Source organism: Stylophora pistillata, chromosome 2, assembly GCF_964205215.1.
Source record: "Stylophora pistillata chromosome 2, jaStyPist1.2, whole genome shotgun sequence".
Lineage (NCBI taxonomy): Eukaryota > Metazoa > Cnidaria > Anthozoa > Scleractinia > Pocilloporidae > Stylophora > Stylophora pistillata.
This window is the reverse complement of record NC_142520.1, coordinates 41,599,881-41,619,800: the sequence shown is the minus strand read 5'-3', so window position 1 is coordinate 41,619,800 and position 19,920 is coordinate 41,599,881. Positions and strand designations below refer to the sequence as shown.

The window sequence follows — 19,920 nt, the reverse complement described above, 5'->3', positions numbered from 1 at the left end:
AAACGATCCGGAGACAAGCATTATCTTTTCGCAGCCTTCGCTCATTTCATTCAAACGCGACAAAAACATAGGCAATTTTTTGGTCAGAAGTTTTTTTGGATTAATGACCAACCAGGCACTTTTAAAGGCGCTCGTGCACGATGCAAAACGTGTCCTTTCATTCACAACACTGAGAAAATATCGGAACCCAAACGATCCATTAAGATCACCGATCACTTCACGTGCACCTCCGCCAATGTCATCTATTGCATAACTTGCACTTATTGCAAAAAGATTTACATCGGCGAAACAGGCAGAAGACTGGGTGACCGATTCCGAGAACATCTTCGCGACGTGGAGAGGAATGACAAGGACACATCGAAACCAGGCGCTAGACATTTTAATTTACCTAACCATTCTAAGCAACACATGGCAATCTGCGGTCTTTCCTTACACTTAGGTAGCACGGAAAGCCGGAAAACTCTTGAACAAAAGCTCGTCTTTCAAACCGGCAGTCTAAATCCCACAGGTATCAACGAACGCTTTTCATTCCACTAATTTATTCGTGTTTTTCTCGTTGCCACGTTCCCACCAATCACGTAACTCCTTTTTCTGCCTTTAAAAGCTCACAACCCACAATTCCTCTATTCGCTCCGACGAAGGGCTAACGCTTGAAACATCAGCTTTTATAATCGTAACTGTGGCCAATTTACCATTTCAACTTTGTTGATATATTCAAATTATTTCAAAGAATACTTGTTTAAATATTTTGTATCTAATGATATGTATTCCATTATGAGATGACATATGTTTTTCGTCAAAGAATTGGGATTAAATGTATTAAAACACTTTGTATGCAGAAACTTTTGACATATGGGTATCGTCAAAACATAATTATCCAATGCGAATACTTCATTTGTAGGTATTAGTTTGCAACATATGGTCATCGATAATGAACAGATGTCAAATGAAACGACCTAAAAGTTGGTAAAGAAGTAATTACTCGCGGTTATGTCTGAAGTTAAACTCCGTTTCGAAATTGTAGTCCTATAAGAATATTCCACTTGTGTGTATTAAGACAGTGGAGGCTACGAATCACCAAAATACACATACATGATGTCTGTATCTTGGGTACCCAAATGAGGCTCGTCGCCGCCATGAGTTTGCGTTATGAACAGTTGATAATTTTTTTCTGCATCTGTGCTGCTGTTCAGGCTCCTTACAAAGAAGGCGATATCATGTTAGGCGGAGTTTTCAGCTTACACCAGCCGCCAGAACACCCAGGAAGCCACTGTGGAGAGATAGATTTGAGACGACTTGGTCGCGCACAGGCCATGATCTTCGCCATCGGACGAATAAACAATGACACAACCCTTCTTTCAAACATTTCCCTCGGATATGACATAAGGAATTACTGCGGAAACGTCTCAAAAGCTGCAGGACTCTTTTACAAACTTCTAACTGTCGATTCCTGTGTCAGGTTAGATAACAATAAAACAGGAAAGAAAGCTATTATTTCTTTGATAGGCCCAGATGAATCTCGCACAGCGATATTAATCGGAGGATTTCTCCAGATGCTCAATATCTCGAGCATAAGTGGAACGACAACTAGTGCTGAACTTAGTTTACTTACCTATAGCCATCTACATCGAACAGTGCCCTCGGATACTTTTCTTGCAAAGGCAATGGTTGATTTAGTTACATACTTCAACTGGAGCTATGTTGCCGTCGTTGGATTAGATGACTCGTTTGGACGAAGTGGAGTATTGTCAGTTGTTAGCGAAACTACAGCAAGAATAAACTCGTTCTGTATTGCTCTGTTGAAGTTTATACCGCATAAAAGTCTGCATCACGGTAATTCCAACGTTGTGAAAGAGCTAAAACAGATGGACAATATCAAAGTTGTGATCTTATGGTTATACGGGAATTACCAAACGAAGTTTTTCAAAGAGGTACATAGGCAAAACCTTACTGGACGTGTGTGGATTTTGAGTGATGATTTTTTATTATCCAAACATCAAACAAAGGATATCATCGAGAGCTCCATAGCATTTCATCATCACATTTTTAGCGACTTAGGATTCAAAGAACATTTAAAAGATATCTTAGTCAAGGGGCGAAACAACAGCGGTTTTTCTGAGTGGAGCGATGATACGAACAAAATATTGGATACTTTGGTAAGCAAGAAGTGCGTTAACCGCCAAATTGAACAGTTCCCAGAAGACTTGATTGAAGAAATCTACAGCCCCTATATTCCATATGTAATCGACGCTGTATATGCCCTGGCTCATGCAATAAATATGTCAACTCGTGATTTAAACAAAACCAATCTTAACACCAATCGCGATAAATCGCCTGCAGTGAATGAATTTGACTTACAGAAGCTCCTTGGCAGAGTAAATTTTGAAGGACTAACAGGGAAAATCAAGTTCGATCGATTTGGTGACAGAGCCTCGGCACATTATGATATTGTCATCTTCAAAGAAGTACACAAGGAAAATGTCAAGAGCGTTAAAAAGGTACAGATAGGAGAGTGGAAAAGCTCTATTAAAAATAAGGCATTTTCGATTTCTCATAAAGACCTTCATTGGAAAACTCCATCTCGTCGCCCTCCAATATCTGAATGTTCGGAAGAGTGTCCTCTTGGAACAAGGCAATCTACCACCTCACCTTGTTGTTGGCAGTGCCTTCCGTGTCCTGTTGGAACCATCAGTCCATCCGCTGGTTCTAAAACTTGCACAGAATGCCCCAGTGGAACAATGTCGAACCAGGCTAAAACAGAGTGCATCGCCTTACCCTCCGCCAACATAAGTTATACTACGTATATGAGAACGATCCTTCGCAGTAAAGCACTATTTGAGCAATAGTGAAAATCAGACCTGAAAAAAATTTCAGGCCTGTACGGGACTCGAACCACTGACCTCTGCGATACTAGTGCAGCGCTCTACCAATTGAGCTAACAAGCCAACTGGGAGCAGGCCATCAAATTAATTCGATATAAACCCGTAGATGATAAATCAAACAACAACAAACATATGAAACATATGTGTGAACTGCGGTTATGAGACGTATATGAGAACGATCCTTCGCAGTAAAGCACTATTTGAGCAATAGTGAAAATCAGACCTGAAAAAAATTTCAGGCCTGTACGGGACTCGAACCACTGACCTCTGCGATACTAGTGCAGCGCTCTACCAATTGAGCTAACAAGCCAACTGGGAGCAGGCCATCAAATTAATTCGATATAAACCCGTAGATGATAAATCAAACAACAACAAACATATGAAACATATGTGTGAACTGCGGTTATGAGACGTATATGAGAACGATCCTTCGCAGTAAAGCACTATTTGAGCAATAGTGAAAATCAGACCTGAAAAAAATTTCAGGCCTGTACGGGACTCGAACCACTGACCTCTGCGATACTAGTGCAGCGCTCTACCAATTGAGCTAACAATCCAACTGGGAGCAGGCCATCAAATTAATTCGATATAAACCCGTAGATGATAAATCAAATAACAACAAACATATGAAACATATGTGTGAACTGCGGTTATGAGACGTATATGAGAACGATCCTTCGCAGTAAAGCACTATTTGAAAATCAGACCCGTGTGCTTTACTGCGAAGGATCGTTCTCATATACGTCTCATAACCGCAGTTCACACATATGTTTCGTATGTTTGTTGTTATAAGTTATACTAATGCAAGTGGAATGTTAATTCTTACGTTTGCCGCGCTCGGTGCAGTCGTTACAATGCTTTGTCTGGTTGCCCTATCGAAATTCTGGAATAGCCCCATCGTCAAGGCTTCCAATCGAAAACTAAGCCTGGTTCATTTACTCGCAGTTCTGTCTTTGTTTTCTCTGGCGGTCATTAATGTCTTTAAACCCACAGATGCAATTTGTAAAATAATTTACCCGCTACGTTATCTGACCTATAGCCTCTGTCTGCACGTGGTTAAGGTGTTGCTTATTTCCAGTGCTTTCCAGGCTCCAATTGTGGCCAGTTTGGTAGTTAGTTCTCCTCCAAACAAAGCACAAGTTGGGATTAGTATAGCTTTTCTAGTCCCGCTGTTGTCTGTGTTGCTACCATGGTTGCTTTTGGATCCACCCTACAAGATGAACCATATCTATCCGAAACGTTACACCTTTACCGAGTGCCAGGCATACTCCAGATTAGTTGGGAAATCTCTATTCTTGGCAACAGGTCTTTGTGTCTTCTTCCAAATGCTTCTCTCCTCGTTCTGTGCCTTTAAGGTTAGGAAAGTCCCTGAAAATTTCGGCGAGGCTAAACGAATCGCATTTTCCACGTACGTTTTTTTTCTCTCATTGCTTTGTTATCTCCCAGTAGAGGTGTTCATTGATGGGTGGTATGTAACTGTTGTGGATTGTGTAACAACACTGTTGAGTGCCTATGGTTTCCTTTGTTGCATATTTTTGCCCAAAATATACTTTCTGCTTTTTAAGCCAGGGGTAAACGATTTGAGTCATTTGAGAGCAGAAGTCACCCAGTTTTCGTTTAAATCAAGTGGCGTGCAGGTTAATCCAGCTTTTGATAGCTCCAACCAGGCACTGTAATCGTAGACATACAATCTGTAACACATTTAGCTGAAACGTAACGTTCACAAAGCCACTCTCAAGGTGGGATTTTGAAATAAAATTGAAAAGGAGCTGCAGCTCGCTACAACCCCCCCCCCCCCTTTCTCCCTCAATGTGCAAAGTCGACTCACAATTTTGTAAGTAGTGCCTTCCATATCTTGATGGCACCATTTAATCAACCATTTCCTCAGAAAACTTCTCTGAATGTTGATTCTCACGTTTGGGTGTAGCTATTAAATCACCATTGGTGTCAATTAAGTTGCTTTTTCCTAAAATATATCAATTGATGGGTGGTGCATTACTGTTTTGCAATGTGATATAATAATAATAATAATAATAATAATAATAATAATAAAGGTCTTTATTAAGAATTATTGTGCAAACAGACGTGAAACAATTAACATGAATAGAATGAATATGGAAAAAGAAAAGGTATTAATTACTATTGAAAAGACATCTATTAATAAAAACTGATTTAAAACGGCTTGTCTGAACCTTAGGCAAAATATAATTATGCGACATAGTTCTCAACTGCCGTGTTCTCTGGGGAGGTAAGAGATCGCTCAACGCAGTGTTAGTGGAAGAGATCCTTTGCCATAATTTCTTATCTCTATTACAACGGATATCCAAGATACTGTGTTGCTTTAAGCAGTAACCCAGCTTATAACACCAGGCAAAGAGCTTATCAATTCTACTTAAATATTTACTATAAAAAGCACACCCCCAGACCTTAAGAGCATATGTAAAAACTGAAAGAATCAAACTTTGAAAAGGTAAGTCCAAATTCTCAATAGGGTAGCCATAAAAATTACATATTCTCAAAATATAAAACCTACTGCTAGCCTTACCAAGTAGATAATCAATATGAGATTTTTCATGTTTCATTTGGGAATCGAAGAAGCACCGCGATTTTAGTTGAGGCTATCATATTGATAGAGTATGCGAATTCATCAAATACTCAGGGAACTTCTTAATGCAAAATTGAGTTGGTCGTTTATTTACACGTTTTTCATGTTACCGTCATTTAATCAAGCCATTTGTTTTTTAACAAGTTCAAGCTAGTCTTTAACAGGTACTATTTCAAAGTTTTTCGTTGTTGCTGTTGTTTTTTTTTGTTACAATAGCACAAATGGCTAAAAACATATTAAGAGACAGGCTGCCTTATTTTTTCCAAATAACATTTTAAAACCGGAAAACGTAATCAATGTCAGCATTGTTCTTCTATGACGAGAACTTCTCTAAGTTTGCGGATTACAGTCAATTTCTTTCCACGCAAATTATCGAATTCCTGTTCGCTAAAAAGCTACGAAATTGTTTTTGATAGTGGTCTTGTCCGTTCCTATAAATGCGAGTTGTGTATTAGGAATTCGGTGATTTTAATGAAGCAATTCGCCACCGTGGCAGTATTATTCTTTTTTCCATAGAGGCCATGATAATAACACCTTTTGTAAAATTCCATTTAATGTCTACAAAACAATTTGTAATTTGGTTATACCACTGAACTTAGTTGAAAATGTAAATTGGCCACCGTAAAGAGTTCTTTCCTTTAAAATCAAGCGTGAACTTTCAAGAATTAGTGAACATCGCAGTTCTTGTATAATATATATGACATCGATCCCGAGACTTTATCACAATAGCGAATCGTGTTTCTTTTATTTTCATTCCCAACATCATCGCAACCCTTTGTAGCGGAGTATTCTATTCGTACACAGTCACTGTTCAGGAAGAAACCGAGCAACGTAGTGTTCATCCAATCCGCGATGGTTAACAATTGCCAGTTGACACAGGGATATGAATTGAGCTATTTATGAAAGGTATGTTAAATTCTTAATGACATGAATTGTGCCAAGCCGTAGACACAATGTCTCTTTAATTAAGGGCTCATATTACCTTACAATGTGGGTGTCTAACCGACTTGCGGGAGTCACTTTTGCAGCTTGTTTTTCTTTCCTATTTTTCTTTCCCTTAATGATCTTTGTTTTTACTTTGGGTAGGTGGCGATAGGTGGCGAAATAACTGAAGATTGCGATAAGATTATAAAAGTTAGCTGGTGCCAGGTCGTCATGGATAATCTTAGTAAAAGTAAATGAATATGTAAAGGCGAGAAGTCTGATGGATACTGACACTGGCTCTCTGTTTGTTTAATGGCTAATTTCTTTATTTTTGTTCGATCTGTTATTTGCATATAGGAATATCAGCAGCCGGCAATCTAGAAGATTGCCACGGTTGCTGTACTCCACTACCAACGAATACTAATAATGCTTATTTATTGATGTGTATTATATTATGTATATCAAAATTATGATCACTTTGTAACCTAAAAAGTGTGGGAGGTAATGAAAATGAAAACAAACCAAAGTTATTTTCATTGAAGCACGTAGTGTTTTTACAATTATTTTTTCTGTCTGTGGTTCATGTTTGTGGTTCAGTTCCGTATTGATTTTAAACACTAGATTGCCTAATTACCATAACCCTATATTCTGGCTGGTGGTCTTTCCTTTCGAATGTTTGTTCCCTTAATTAGGCTAATTTTTGTCATGTTTTGTTTTGTTTTGTTTCGTCCTTTGGTTGCTTCTTCGCATTTTGCTTGTTTGATCATTTGAAGCTGTGCTCTGCCACATCGTGAAACTGATGGCCTGACTTGAATACCTCGTTCTATCTGAGAATAGAAATCAGATATGCCTAGTCAACTTCTGTTTGCCTCTTTCGTGTTTTTTTTTTATTATTTATATTAGTTTAATCAGCATTCATTACCTTCCCGACAACATTTTTGGAATTAGCTTAATCTCCTACGTTAGAACCAGCTAAAACACATTATTTAATTGTTTTTAAATGTGCTCTTCGTCGCGCAGAAGCTCCAGATAACACTTGCTCTGAACGGTCAAGTGGGTGTTTTTTTCTCTCAAGAATTGGCATGTGGTCATCACATCGTATTATTTTTAAATTACTCATTGAGTTCAGGTAGACTTATGTAGATGTTTTGTCATTTTATCATTGGCCGGCTAGGTGGCGGTATTTTTTTTTTTTCTCTGGACTGCCTCTGTACCAAATTCGCAATAATTGCTATGCATATAATATGTTTACAACTTATGTTTAGCTCAATTGGGAGAGCGCCGGACTGCTGTGCGGGAGGTCGAGAGTTCAACACCGGCCGGACCAACACTCAGGGTCTTAAAATTAACTGAGAAGAATATGCTTCCTTTCTTTAACATCAAGAAATGGTTAGATATTCTAGTCTTCTCGGATAGGGACGAATAAATGGAGGTCCCGTCTCCTGCAGGGTTAGGGGCAGGAGACGTTAATTTCCCACGCACGAGATCACTGTGTGATGGATGTCCTCCCCTGGGGTGGGATGGGTGGGTAACAGCGCTTTGGACAATTATTGGATTTTAGCGCTATATAAATAAAGTTATTATTATTATTATTATTATTACTTACATGATCATTTTGTAATCTAAATAGTGTAGTATGTGATCAAAATGCAAATGAACAAAGATTATTCTCATCGGAGCACATGATGTTTTTAAAATTCCTGTTTCTGTGCGTGGTTCACGTTTGTGGTTGAGCTTGGTATTGCGTTTAAACATTAAATCAGTTGATTGTTGTTAACCTGTATTCTGCTTCGTGTGTTTTGAATGTTAGTTCTTTTATTTTAGTTTTGTTCTGGCTTTCTGGTTCTTTTCTTTCCAATTTGTACGTTTGCTTGCGTTGTTTGATTATTTGAAGCTCTGCGCTGCCATATCGTGAAATTAAAGATCTGACTTAAATACTTGTTTCTTTTTAAGAATGGATGTACCTAATTGACCTACTATTTGGCTCTTTATTTTGTCTTTATGCGTTTATTACATTTCCAAAAATGTTCTCGAAGTCAGCTATGCCTCCCACACAAGAAGATCATTTCAAATGTCACTAACTTGAAGCATATTAATGAGTAGTTGAAAGGATAAAACGATCGTTTTATTTCGAACTACTCACTGAGTTCATAAACGCACAAGGAGATGTTGTGGTGTCAGAAAAGACTTTGATTTGAAGTGTTGCTCAATATGAACATTTCAGCTATACGTTATGAATTCAAAGTTCATTGGTCACCACCATGATAGGTGCAAAATAAGCCTAAGTGTATATATAAGTCTATGCTTTGCCGGCGTTCGCTAACAAGGAAAGGTGGGAGGAGGCGCACTGCCATGAGCATGTCACTTTATCAGTTGTTAATTTTTTTCTGCTTCTTTACTGCTCTTCGTGCTCTTTACAGAGAAGGTGATATCATGTTAGGCGGACTTTTCAACATACACTCGCCGCTTGAGCACCCACGGAGTCAATGTAAAGGGATAAATTTGAAAGGACTTGGTCGCACGCAGGCCATGATTTTCGCAATCGAACGAATAAACAATGACACAAGTTTTCTTTCAAACATCTCCCTCGGATATGACATAAGAGATTACTGCAGTAACGTCTCGAAAGCTGCAAGACTCGTTTACAAACTTCTAACCGTTGACTCTAGTGTGAAATTAACACAAAATTACAAAGGAAAAAAAAATATCATTTCTATGGTAGGCCCGGATGAATCTCGCACGGCAATAGTCATCGGTGGATTTCTCCAGATGCTCAATTTTTCGAGCATAAGCGGAACAACAACTAGTGCTGAACTCAGTTCCCTTTCCTTTAATCATTTACATCGCACAGTGCCTTCGGATACTTTTCTTGCGAAGGCTATGGTTGACTTGGTTACACACTTCAACTGGAGTTATATTGCCGTCGTTGGATTAGACGATTCGTTTGGACGAAATGGAGTATGGGCAGTGGTAAGCGAAACGGCAGGACGGAATATCTCCTTCTGTATTGCTCTGACAGAGTTTATACGCCACCAAAGTCTGCATCTCAGTAATTCCAACATAGTGAAAAAGCTAAAACAGATGGACAATATCAAAGTTGTCATCTTATGGTTATACGAGAATTACCAAACGAAGTTTTTCGCAGAGGTTCATAGGCAAAATCTCACTGGACGTGTATGGATTTTGTGTGAAGATTTCTTACCATCCAAATATCAAAGAAAGGATGTCCTCGAGAACTCTATAGCGTTTCAACATCACAATTTTGGCGACTTAGGATTCAAAGAACATTTAAAGGATATCTTGGTCAAGGAGCGAAACAACAGACGTTTTTCTGAGTGGAGCGATGGCGCGAACAAAATATGGCATCTTTTGGTGAGCAAGAATTGCGGTGACCGCAAAATTGAACTGTGCTCAGAAGACTTGATTGAAGAAATCTATAGCTCTTACATTCCATATACAATCGACGCTGTATATGCCCTGGCTCATGCAATAAATATATCAACTCGTAATTTTAAGAAAAACAATTTTAATACCAGTCGCGATAAATCGCCTCCAGTGAATGGTTTTGACTTGCAGAAGCTCCTTGGCAGAGTCAGTTTTGACGGACTAACAGGGAAAATCAAGTTCGATCGATTTGGTGACAGAGGCTCGGCACATTATGATATTGTCATCTTTAAAGAAGTAAACAAGGAAAATGTCAAGAGCGTTAGAAAGCTACCAATAGGAGAATGGAAAAGCTCTATTAATAATAGACCATCGTTGATTTTTCATAAAGATCTGCTTTGGAACACTCCATCTGGTGGCCCTCCAATATCTGAATGTTCGGAACAGTGTCCTCCTGGAACAAGGCAATCTGCCACGTCACCTTGCTGTTGGCAGTGCCTCCCGTGTCTTGGTGGAACCATCAGTCCATCTGTTGGTTCTAAAATCTGCATAGAATGCCCCAACGGAACAATGTCGAACCAGGCTAAAACGGAATGCGTCGCCTTACCCTCCGCCGAAATAAGTTATGATAGTGCAAGTGGAGTTTTAATTCTTACGTTTGCCGCGCTCGGTGTAGTCGTTACAATGCTTTGTCTGGTTTCCCTTGGGAAATTCTGGAATAGTCCCATCGTCAAGGCTTCCAATCGAAATTTAAGCCTTGTTCTTCTACTCACAATTCTGTCTTTGTTATCTCTGGCAGTCGCTAATGTCTTTAAAACCACGGATGCAATTTGTAAAGTCATTTACCCACTACGTTATCTGACCTATAGCCTCTGTCTCTCCGTGGTATTGGTTAAGGTGTTGCTTATTTCCAGTGCTTTCCAGGCTCCAATTGTAGCCGGTTTGGTAATCAGTTCTCTTCCCAAAAGAGCACAAGTTGCGATTATTATAGCTTTCCTATTCCCACTATTGTCTTTGTTGCTACCATGGTTGCTTCTGGACCCACCCTACAACGAGAAACATATCCATCCGAAACGTTACACCTTTTACGAGTGTAAGGCCTACTCCAACTTAGTTGGTAAGTCTCTATTTTTGACAACATGTCTTTATGTCCTTGTCCAAATGCTTCTGTCTTCGTTTTGTGCCTTTAAGGTTAGGAAAATTCCTGAAAATTTTAGCGAGGCCAAACGAATCGCTTTTTCCATGTACATATTCTTTTTCTCTTTGCTTTGTTATCACCCAGTAGAGTTTTCGATTGATGGATGGTATGTAACTGTTTTGGATTGTGTTACAACACTCTTGAGTGCGTTTGGTTTCCTTTGCTGCATATTTTTGCCAAAAGTATGCATTCTGCTTTTTAATCCAGAGGTGAACGATTTGAGTCATTTGAGAGCAGAAGTCACCCAGTTTTCGTTTGAATCAAGCGGCGTGCACGCTAACTCTGCTTTTGTTAGCCCCAACCAGGCAATGGAATCATAGACCTGCAATCTGCAACACATTTAGCTGAAACGTAACGTTTACGAAGCCACTCTCAAGGAGGTATTTCGAATTAAAATTTAAAATGAGCTGCGGCTCGCTAAAAGAGCTTCCTCCCCTGATTGTGGAACAATTGACTCACAATTTTGTAAGTAGTGCCTTCCGTACCTTGATGGCACCATCTAACAAGCCGTTTTTTCAGAAATCTGCACTGAATTCCCCATTGGAACTACTTCTGAACCAGGTTAAGACGGACTGTGATAGAGTTTGTCACCTTACCTTCCGTTAACAGACGTTATGTTGATTCTTACGTTTGGGTCGGTATAGTTCTTAAATCGCTTTTGGCGTCAAATTAGTCGCTTTTTTCCTAAATATATCAATTTACGGGTGGCGTTTTACTGATGTGTCATTTGATATGTATTCGGTTTTGTCAGTGTTTCCTCTTCTTCCCTACTTCCATTATCTTCATTCAATTCCCTCACATCCAAGCTAGGGCATATGGGGAAATCGAACCTTTGACTGCCTCTATCTTTTCGATTCTCGATGCCTTGCATATTGCTATTCTTACTAATGGTAGCCTGTTACTTAGTCTTCAATTTGAAATGAGTAATTATGATTGGCTGTATTGCTGTATCGACCTTTTTTTGTCAGGATCTTAACTCCTTAAGGCCTCCAAAAAAAGAACTAAGTCTTATTTCCTCTATTCTTAGGAATTGATAGTTCGCTTGTGAACGATCGATCGATTTTGCTGCATTTATACAAACATTAGAGGGGCAGCATGCTATGCTAAGTGAATATTTAATATTGTTTTTAATTAAAAAAAAAAAAACTACGTTGTTATTAAGAAAATACGTTCGAATTGGTACGAGAGAGCCTTCTTAAATATAATGCCGAGTGCAATGTGCCAACGTATAAAAACCATTACATTGTTAATGAAGGAATAAATTCTAATCTGCTGGCAAGTTATTCTTATTTGAATACACATACGTCGTAACCCCCATCACGCAGTTCGCAGAGCCACATAAGCATATAATTCGAGAGCGAAAACTCGACCATTTGTTTATAAGTATTCCATTGAAAATTCCCGACAAATGTTCCGGTTGTGTAAACATCAAGTCAGGCAATAAGGCAGGTTTTGTGCGAACAGAAATTACACCTTTAGCGAGCAAAATTACAATACCCACTGAATATGATAAAACTTAATGACTGCTTCGAATTCAGAATGACGATAACTCAAACGTTTTGGTTAGCAAAATGTGCCATAACGAATATGGCGACTAGGTCGTTTTTGTCAAGACACATGGCCGATGTCCCGGATGTTGAGGAGAAAATGTAAGCACGCAATGCGAGCTACAATCTCAAAAACACGTTCTAATTTGTTCACCGTTTATGATTAGGTAAGGTATTTTCATGTTGTGTGCAACAAATGCGAGCTAATTAAAAAAATCCCTTTGGTGCCAATTGAAATGTATTTTTCTTTAAAGTCCTTTCCGAGCGGGGAGGGGGAACAGGGGACTGTAGACTGTAGTAAGAACGGGGGGCGGGAAGCGCGATCTCTAGGAAGATCAGTCCTATAAAGATCTGGTTTATACAAATATCTCTCGTTAAAATCAGACATATATGCATCGTTTCGCGTAAAATTGTTTCTTTTCTGCTGATGTTTTAAAAAAATCTGAACATTTCGAACAAATCTGAATAGGTTTACAATGAGACAACCAGCCGAACAGCAATTAACAATCCTTCAATGAGAATGCGTTGATGTTGCTTTTTTTTCGTTTCTTGATTTCTATTGATAACAATAAAAGGACAGGTTAAGGAGGTGCTTTGAGAAGTGCAGTTGAAGCAAACGGGTCTTAAAAGCGCAAACATCAAGGTCCTGAGAATAATGGAATGATCGCCAACCAAAAGCGTCATCGACTGTTGAACAAATTTCCTCCGTTAGCAATCATAGGAGATCTATAGGACGATATGCATATCAATGTAGGGAAAACACATTTTACATATATGCAAAATCTTTTGACATATGATTATCGTCAAAAAGTAGCTGTCCAATGCGAAGACTTCACTTTTATATTAGCTCGCAAGATATGATCATCGATGATGAAACGTTTTCAATAAAAGGATCTAAAATTTGATAAAGAGATAATTATTTGCTGTCATGTCAAAAGTTAAAAGTAGGTTAAAAGTAGCTGTCCAATGCGAATACTTCACTTGTAGGTATTAGCTCGCAACATATGGTCATCGATGATTAAGCCTTTGCAAATTAAACGATCTAAATGTTGATAAAGAGATAATTATTCGCTGTCATGTCTAAAGTTAATCTCGGTTTCGGAATAGCAGTCTAATAAGAATACTTCACTCAGGTGTGTATTAAGATCAAAAGTTACTGATCACCAAAACATGATACACCTTGGTACAAATGTGTGATATCTATGCCTTGGGTTCGCAACAACGAAAAGAGGTTGTCGTCACCCTGAGTTCGCCGATGACTACCTGATTATTTTCTCCATCCGTTCCCCAAAAATCCTTCAACACCCACCCCCTCGACGATAGATAATTCCTGGCACTTTATTCCCGGGCATTCATCGTAGCTCCAAGGTTTTTTTAGCTTGGTAGGTGGTATTTCTGAGGGATGTGTATATAATCGCCATTGATTAATAACGGGAGTCGTAGATAAGTTCCCATTCTCTCCAAGTCATACCGAAAATTGCTGGTACAGCCGAGAAAATTCACATGTGAATAAAGGGGGTAAGATTCTACAGAAACTGTGGTGCTGCTCGGGGGGGGGGAGGGGGGTAACAAGGAAATTGGGTTTTATCAACTGAGTTGTTAATATAAATTGACCGCTGTAAAGAGTTTCAAAGATGACGTTTCGAGTCACCTTTCATCATCATCATTTTATTTATTAATGTAGGTTGAATTAGGGAAGTCCATAGGGCTGATGTGGACCTACAATATGATGCAATTCCTGTTATAAAATAGTACAAAGATTATTACAATATTACATTGATGAAAATATTTTAATAATACAATATAAAATATATAAAAGTAAAATATATAAATTAAGTATATTAAATATTCACTTATGAAGTTCTTTCATAATGATAGTCATAATAATAAAGTCATTGTCTTTATTCTTATTTAAAATAGCTTCCTTGTCAAAAGTAAAGTTATTAATATCCACAAGAGACTTTCTTAGAATGTTTTTGAAGGCATCTGTGGTTACTTCGGAAATTTTAACTTTGCTATTCAAATAATTCCAAATATGAGGGCCTCTATATTGAGCTGATTGTCTGCCAAAATCAGTTTTAATCCTCTTAATAGTCATTTGATTGAGTATTTTAGATGCTCGAGTGCAGACTTTCTTTGTAAAAAGATCTAATATAGGTTTAGGTTCAAGGCCATAAAATACTTTAAACATCAACATAAGTAAGCGCCTCTTCGGTAAAAGTAGTCTATTGGTAACCATTTGGAGTCTTTCGAGGATCTATTGTTATTATTCATCAGCCGACAAGGTCTTTCATGAGAAGAATTTAAAGATTCTAATTGAGATGTTGAACAATTACCCCATACTGCTATTGCATAGGTTACACAAGGGATAATTGTTTTGAAATAGATATCTTGTAATACATGTTGGGGAAGATAACACATTCTTCTCAATGCACATACTTCATTGGAAAAGTTCTTGTTAACTTTCTCAATATGAGCAGACCATGACAGTTGTTATCAATGGTGACGCCAAGGCAAGTAGTGAAAGTAACAAAGTTCACAAAGCCAGAGCCATAACGTACAGGACAAAGTGGACCAATAAAAGGACATTTCCTTATAATCATAGCTTCTGATTTACACTCCATAGAGATGTCTGATTTACACTCCATAGAGATGTCTTGACACTCCATAAAGATGTCTGATCCATAATAGAGTTCAGCTTTGAGACAACATCCTCAACGTTTGTCCCAGTGCAATATATAGTGGTATCGTCAGCATACATGAGCACTTTACCTGCATTTATTGATTCTGGAAGGTCATTTACATATATAGTAAACAGCCTTGGACCAGCCAGGGACCCTTGTGGTACAGCGTAGTCCACATTAAGAGTAGAGGATCTGGTTCCGTTGAGTTCAGTATACTGTTTTCTATTTGTAAGATAATGCATAATCCACCCATGATGGTGACAACATATACCAACAGCCTAGAGTTTACTAGATAAAACATTGTGTGACACAGTGTCAAATGCTTTCTTAAAGTCTATAAATATAGCTCCCACAGTCGAACCACTATCAACAGCTGCTTTCCATTGTTCAATCATAGCAATTAACATACCTTCCGTCGAGCGACCTTGTGTAAATCCCCACTGACATTCTGATAGCAATTTATTTACATGAATGTGATTATCAATATTGAAACACAACTGTCTCTCAAGCAGCTTGCTTGGTAAACTGAGTAGAGAGAAACCGGTCTGTAATTTGATACCTCAGATTGGGATCCTTTCTTAAAAAGTGGCTTAACTTTAGCAATCTTCCATGAGTCAGGGTACTGATTTTGTTGACAACACAAATTGAAAGGAACATTGAGACCAGAAGCAGGAGAGGTTGAAACAACAGATAGACTGCGAGCAGTAACACCATCTGGGCCATGAAATTTCTTTGCTTATACATTCCTAAGATCCCTTTCAACCATATCAAAGTCAATAACCATATCTTCTATAGAAGGTGTTACACTATAGATGTGGTGCAGATCATCATAGTTTTCAACCAGAGGTTGATTAATAGCTATCTTTGCAAATAGAAGAAAAAAAACCATTTATGAAATTTGTTCTTTCTACGTCATCAGTTATTTAACTTCCACTATTTTCTTTAATCATTTTAATGTGTGTTTCTTTAGGTATACCCCTACCAGTAGCAACATTTACCACCTTCCAGAAGCTCTTAGAATCAGTTGCATTCTCGAAGCTGTCCTTCCAAAATTCTGCCCCAGCTTGTTTCAGTAACTTCGTAACTTTGTTTCTCTGTGCTTTATATTCTGCCCAGAAGTGAGAGGTATCAGATGACCCTTTGCATTTTTTGAGCAGTTTGAACAGTTTGAACCGCTTGTTCATTTCTTTCCTAATGTTCCTATCAACCCATGCGAAAGAGTTTGTTTTTACCCTAACTTCCCGAGTGGGGGCGTGATCGTCGAGAGGTTCTTTGTACATTTGTTGCCAAGTGTAGGTGCTATCATCAAGGTCATCAAAAGTTGGGGTAAGGTAACGAATCTGATCCAACCGACGCGTTGGCCAACGTGTCGGCCGACGCGTTGATGCTGTGTTTTTGGACTTCGTTGATGCTGTGTTTTTGGACTTCGTTGATGCTGTGTTTTTGGACTTCGTTGATGCTGTGTTTTTGGACTTCGATAAGGCGTTCGATCGCGTGAACCATAAGATTCTACTGCATAAACTGCGTACCTTTGGAATAATAGGGTCACTGCTAGCCTGGTGTGGTGATTATTTATCGTGTCGTAAGCAGAGAGTTGTGGTGGATGGCAAAAGTTCTAGCTGGCTGAATATCACATCTGGCGTACCGCAGGGGCCCATTTTGGGCTCCTTGTTTTTTTTTTTTATCATCATCAGTGATTTGCCAGAGGTAGTCCAGGAAAGCTCTGTGGCACTTTATGCATTCGGCCGACGCGTTGGTCAACGTGTTGGCCGACGAGTCGATTGGATCAGATTCGTTACTTTTACCAAAAGTTGTGCATACCCACCAAGGAGCATGTTCAAAGTCATGTTCGAGTTGTTTCAAATCCACATTTTTAAAGCTTTGAGAATACACAATCTTAGGCTTTGCTTTCTGTTTCTTGAGCTCATAAACAACAAAGATGAATTTGTGATCTGCGATGGCAAAATCAATCACACCAGAGGAGTGAACCTTGGAGTATTCAGAAACAATAACAACATCCAGTAAAGTAGAGGTCGTTTCTATAACTCTTGTTGGAGATTTAATCAGGTTTTTTTAGTTAAAGGCACGAAGAATTGGCAGTATTTTTTTTCCATTACAATCCTTTTTTCAATAAATTAGAATTTAATTCACCAGTGATTATAACATTTTTCCTTGTTAACCAGATACGCTCCAAAATAGGCTTAAAGTCATCGTAGAAATTATTGTAGTCAGGTGGTCTATAGGCACAACCTATTAGAAGCCTTTGAGAGCTGATAATCAGTTCCATCCACAAAACTTCAAGGCTGTTCTGCATGTATTTCGGTACAACTTCGAGGTGCAAGTGACTTTTGTAATATAACGCCACTCCACCGCTATTTCGTCCGTCCTGTCTATCATTCCTCTTAATACAGTAACCATCAATTAAGAGCTCTGTATCGTCGATAGCACAATTTAGATGAGTTTCGGTAATTGCTAAAATATCCAATGATGAATGGTTCAGAAGAAACTTTATCTCATTTAATTTACCGGGAAGCCCATCAACATTGACCCTTGCTCACCATAGAGTCTCCTGTAGCTCAGTGGTTAGAGCATCCGACTAGATCACGGAGGGTCGTGGGTTCAAATCCCATCTGGAAACTTGATTTTTCGCTATTGCTTAAATAGCGCTATCTACTGCGAGGATCGTGCATCGTACGTATCTAATTTCATCTCTTAGTAAGCCAGAACAGAATCCTATCATCTTCTGTTTTCTGTTGAAAAATAATGATCACAGCATCAGAGGTTTAAAAAAGGGAAAATAAAGATTCGTAACTAAATGAGAAGCCTTTTAAATAAATTTCAGACTAGGTTATGTTGTCGTGAAATGAGTTTTGGGAGAATATGAAATTTGAAAATTGCATGAGACATTTTCGTAAAGGCTTTTCCAAGGATTTTCTTATGCAAGCCATTTGTTTTTTGACAAATTTTAAAGCCTCTGCTTCAAGCTAATCCTTAACAGAGGGGGAGTGAATAGGCTAACGGTCGGCGGATTCTGAGAATTATTTTGCCCGGATTTCGGATTTAGAGCCAAATCTTTTAACGGATTTGCGGATCCTGAAATTGCAAAGGTTCGTGGTTTCGTCGATTTTTTCGGTTCGGACTTTGGATTTTGCTGCTGAGGAAGCTCGGATCGTGGATCCGAACGATCGTCAGAAATGCTTTGTTTTCTGAATATGTGTTTATTTTTATCACGGACAAGACTCTCTGCATGTCACGCATCAGGGAAATAGTAACGCACTGGGACGTCTGCTGTGTTCGCGCCCTTATCCGTGACACTGTACCCCACCGACTGCGATTCGCTCGATGGGAAAGCCATTACCTAGCTAACACACACCAGCTCAAAGTGCGTTTTCCACCTTTTTACGAGACAAGTAGCGAACGGATTCGGGTTTAACAATATTTTTTTTAACGGATTGACGGATTTGGTTATCAAATCGTTGCAGATCGGCGGATTTGCATACCCCTATTCACCCCCCTCTTAACAGGTAATGTTTCAAAGGTTTTTCGTTGTTGTGTTTTTTCTTTAATAGCACAAAATAGCTAAAGACATATAAAGAGATAGGCTGCCTTATTTTTTACTAATATATATTTTTTTAAGACCGGAAAACGAAATCTATTCCTTATACCAGCATTGTTCTTCTATGAAAAGAACTTCTCTATGCTTGCTGAAAACAGCCAATTTATTTTCCATGCAAATTATCGAATTCCCGTCCGCTAAACAACAACGAAATTGTTTTTGACAGTGGTGTTGTCTGTTCCTGATTTGAATGAAGCAATTCTTCACCGTGGCAGTTCTATTTTTTTTTCCACACCGTGATGGGGCCATGATATCATAACACCCCTTTGTTAAATTCCATTTAATGTCTACAAAACAAGTTTACAAGCAATTTGGTTATATGAACTAAGTTGAAATTGTAAATTGGCCACCGTAAAGAGTTCGTTCCTTCAAAATTATGCGTGAACTTTTAAGAATTAGTGAACATCGCAGTTCTTGTATAATGTTTATGACATCAATCCCTAGAATTTATAACAATAAGGAATTATGTTTCTTTTATTTTCATTCCCAGCATCATCACAGCTCTTTGTAGCGGAGTATTCTATTCGTACACAGTCACTGTTCAGGATGAAACTGAGCAACGTAGTTTTCATCCAATCCGCGATAACCATATTTATATTTTCTGTTATCCTTACGTTAGATTTATGCAGGGCCTCACTGAAAACCACACTTTGTGACGTGGGCTCCCTGTCAAAAGATCTTACTTATTAATGTATAGAGATAAATTTGAAAGGATTTGGTCGCACGCAGGCCATGACATTCGCCATCGAACGATTAAATAATGACACAAGTTTTCTTTCAAACATTTCCCCAGGATGCGACATAAGAGATTATTGTAGAAAGGTATCGAAAGCTGCAGAACTCGTTTACGAACTTCTAACCGTTGATTCTTGTGTCAAGTTAACACAAAATTACACAGGAAAAAAACTATCATTTCTAACGTGAATATTTCACTTGTTGGTATTAGGTCGCAACATAGTCATCAATGGTGAAACGTTTGCAAATGAAACTATCTAAAAGTTGATAAAGAGATAATTGTTCGCTGTCATGCCTAAAGCTGAAAGTAGCTGTCCAATGCGAATACTTCGCTTGTACGTATTA

At 38.6% G+C, this 19,920-nt stretch overlaps 2 protein-coding genes and 1 long non-coding RNA gene across 3 annotated transcripts in view; 2 read left to right on the top strand and 1 right to left on the bottom strand.

The window, feature by feature from the left end:
- The window catches only part of LOC148739565 (uncharacterized), a 60,255-nt gene that overhangs the window by 22,403 nt on the left and 17,932 nt on the right, over nucleotides 1-19,920 (bottom strand). The gene's annotated exons all lie outside the window — the stretch shown is intronic.
- Nucleotides 1,077-5,145, top strand: LOC148739569 (extracellular calcium-sensing receptor-like). The gene is made up of 2 exons (XM_088747361.1): nucleotides 1,077-2,800; nucleotides 3,676-5,145. The coding sequence occupies exons 1-2, from the start codon at nucleotides 1,119-1,121 to the stop codon at nucleotides 4,556-4,558; spliced, it is 2,565 nt and encodes an 854-aa protein (XP_088603487.1). The 5' UTR covers nucleotides 1,077-1,118; the 3' UTR covers nucleotides 4,559-5,145.
- Nucleotides 8,468-12,432, top strand: LOC148739568 (extracellular calcium-sensing receptor-like). The gene has a single exon (XM_088747303.1). It carries the CDS (start codon nucleotides 8,713-8,715, stop codon nucleotides 11,311-11,313), a length of 2,601 nt encoding a protein of 866 aa, XP_088603429.1. The 5' UTR covers nucleotides 8,468-8,712; the 3' UTR covers nucleotides 11,314-12,432.

Excerpts from the sequence above, each read along its gene's own strand:
- LOC148739568 (XM_088747303.1), top strand. The coding sequence starts at position 8,713 with ATGCTTTGCCGGCGTTCGCTAACAAGGAAAGGTGGGAGGAGGCGCACT.
- LOC148739569 (XM_088747361.1), top strand. The coding sequence starts at position 1,119 with ATGAGGCTCGTCGCCGCCATGAGTTTGCGTTATGAACAGTTGATAATT. Across the intron at positions 2,801-3,675 it reads GCCAACATAAGTTATACTAC|TTATACTAATGCAAGTGGAA; the intron begins GTATATGAGAAC and ends TGTTGTTATAAG.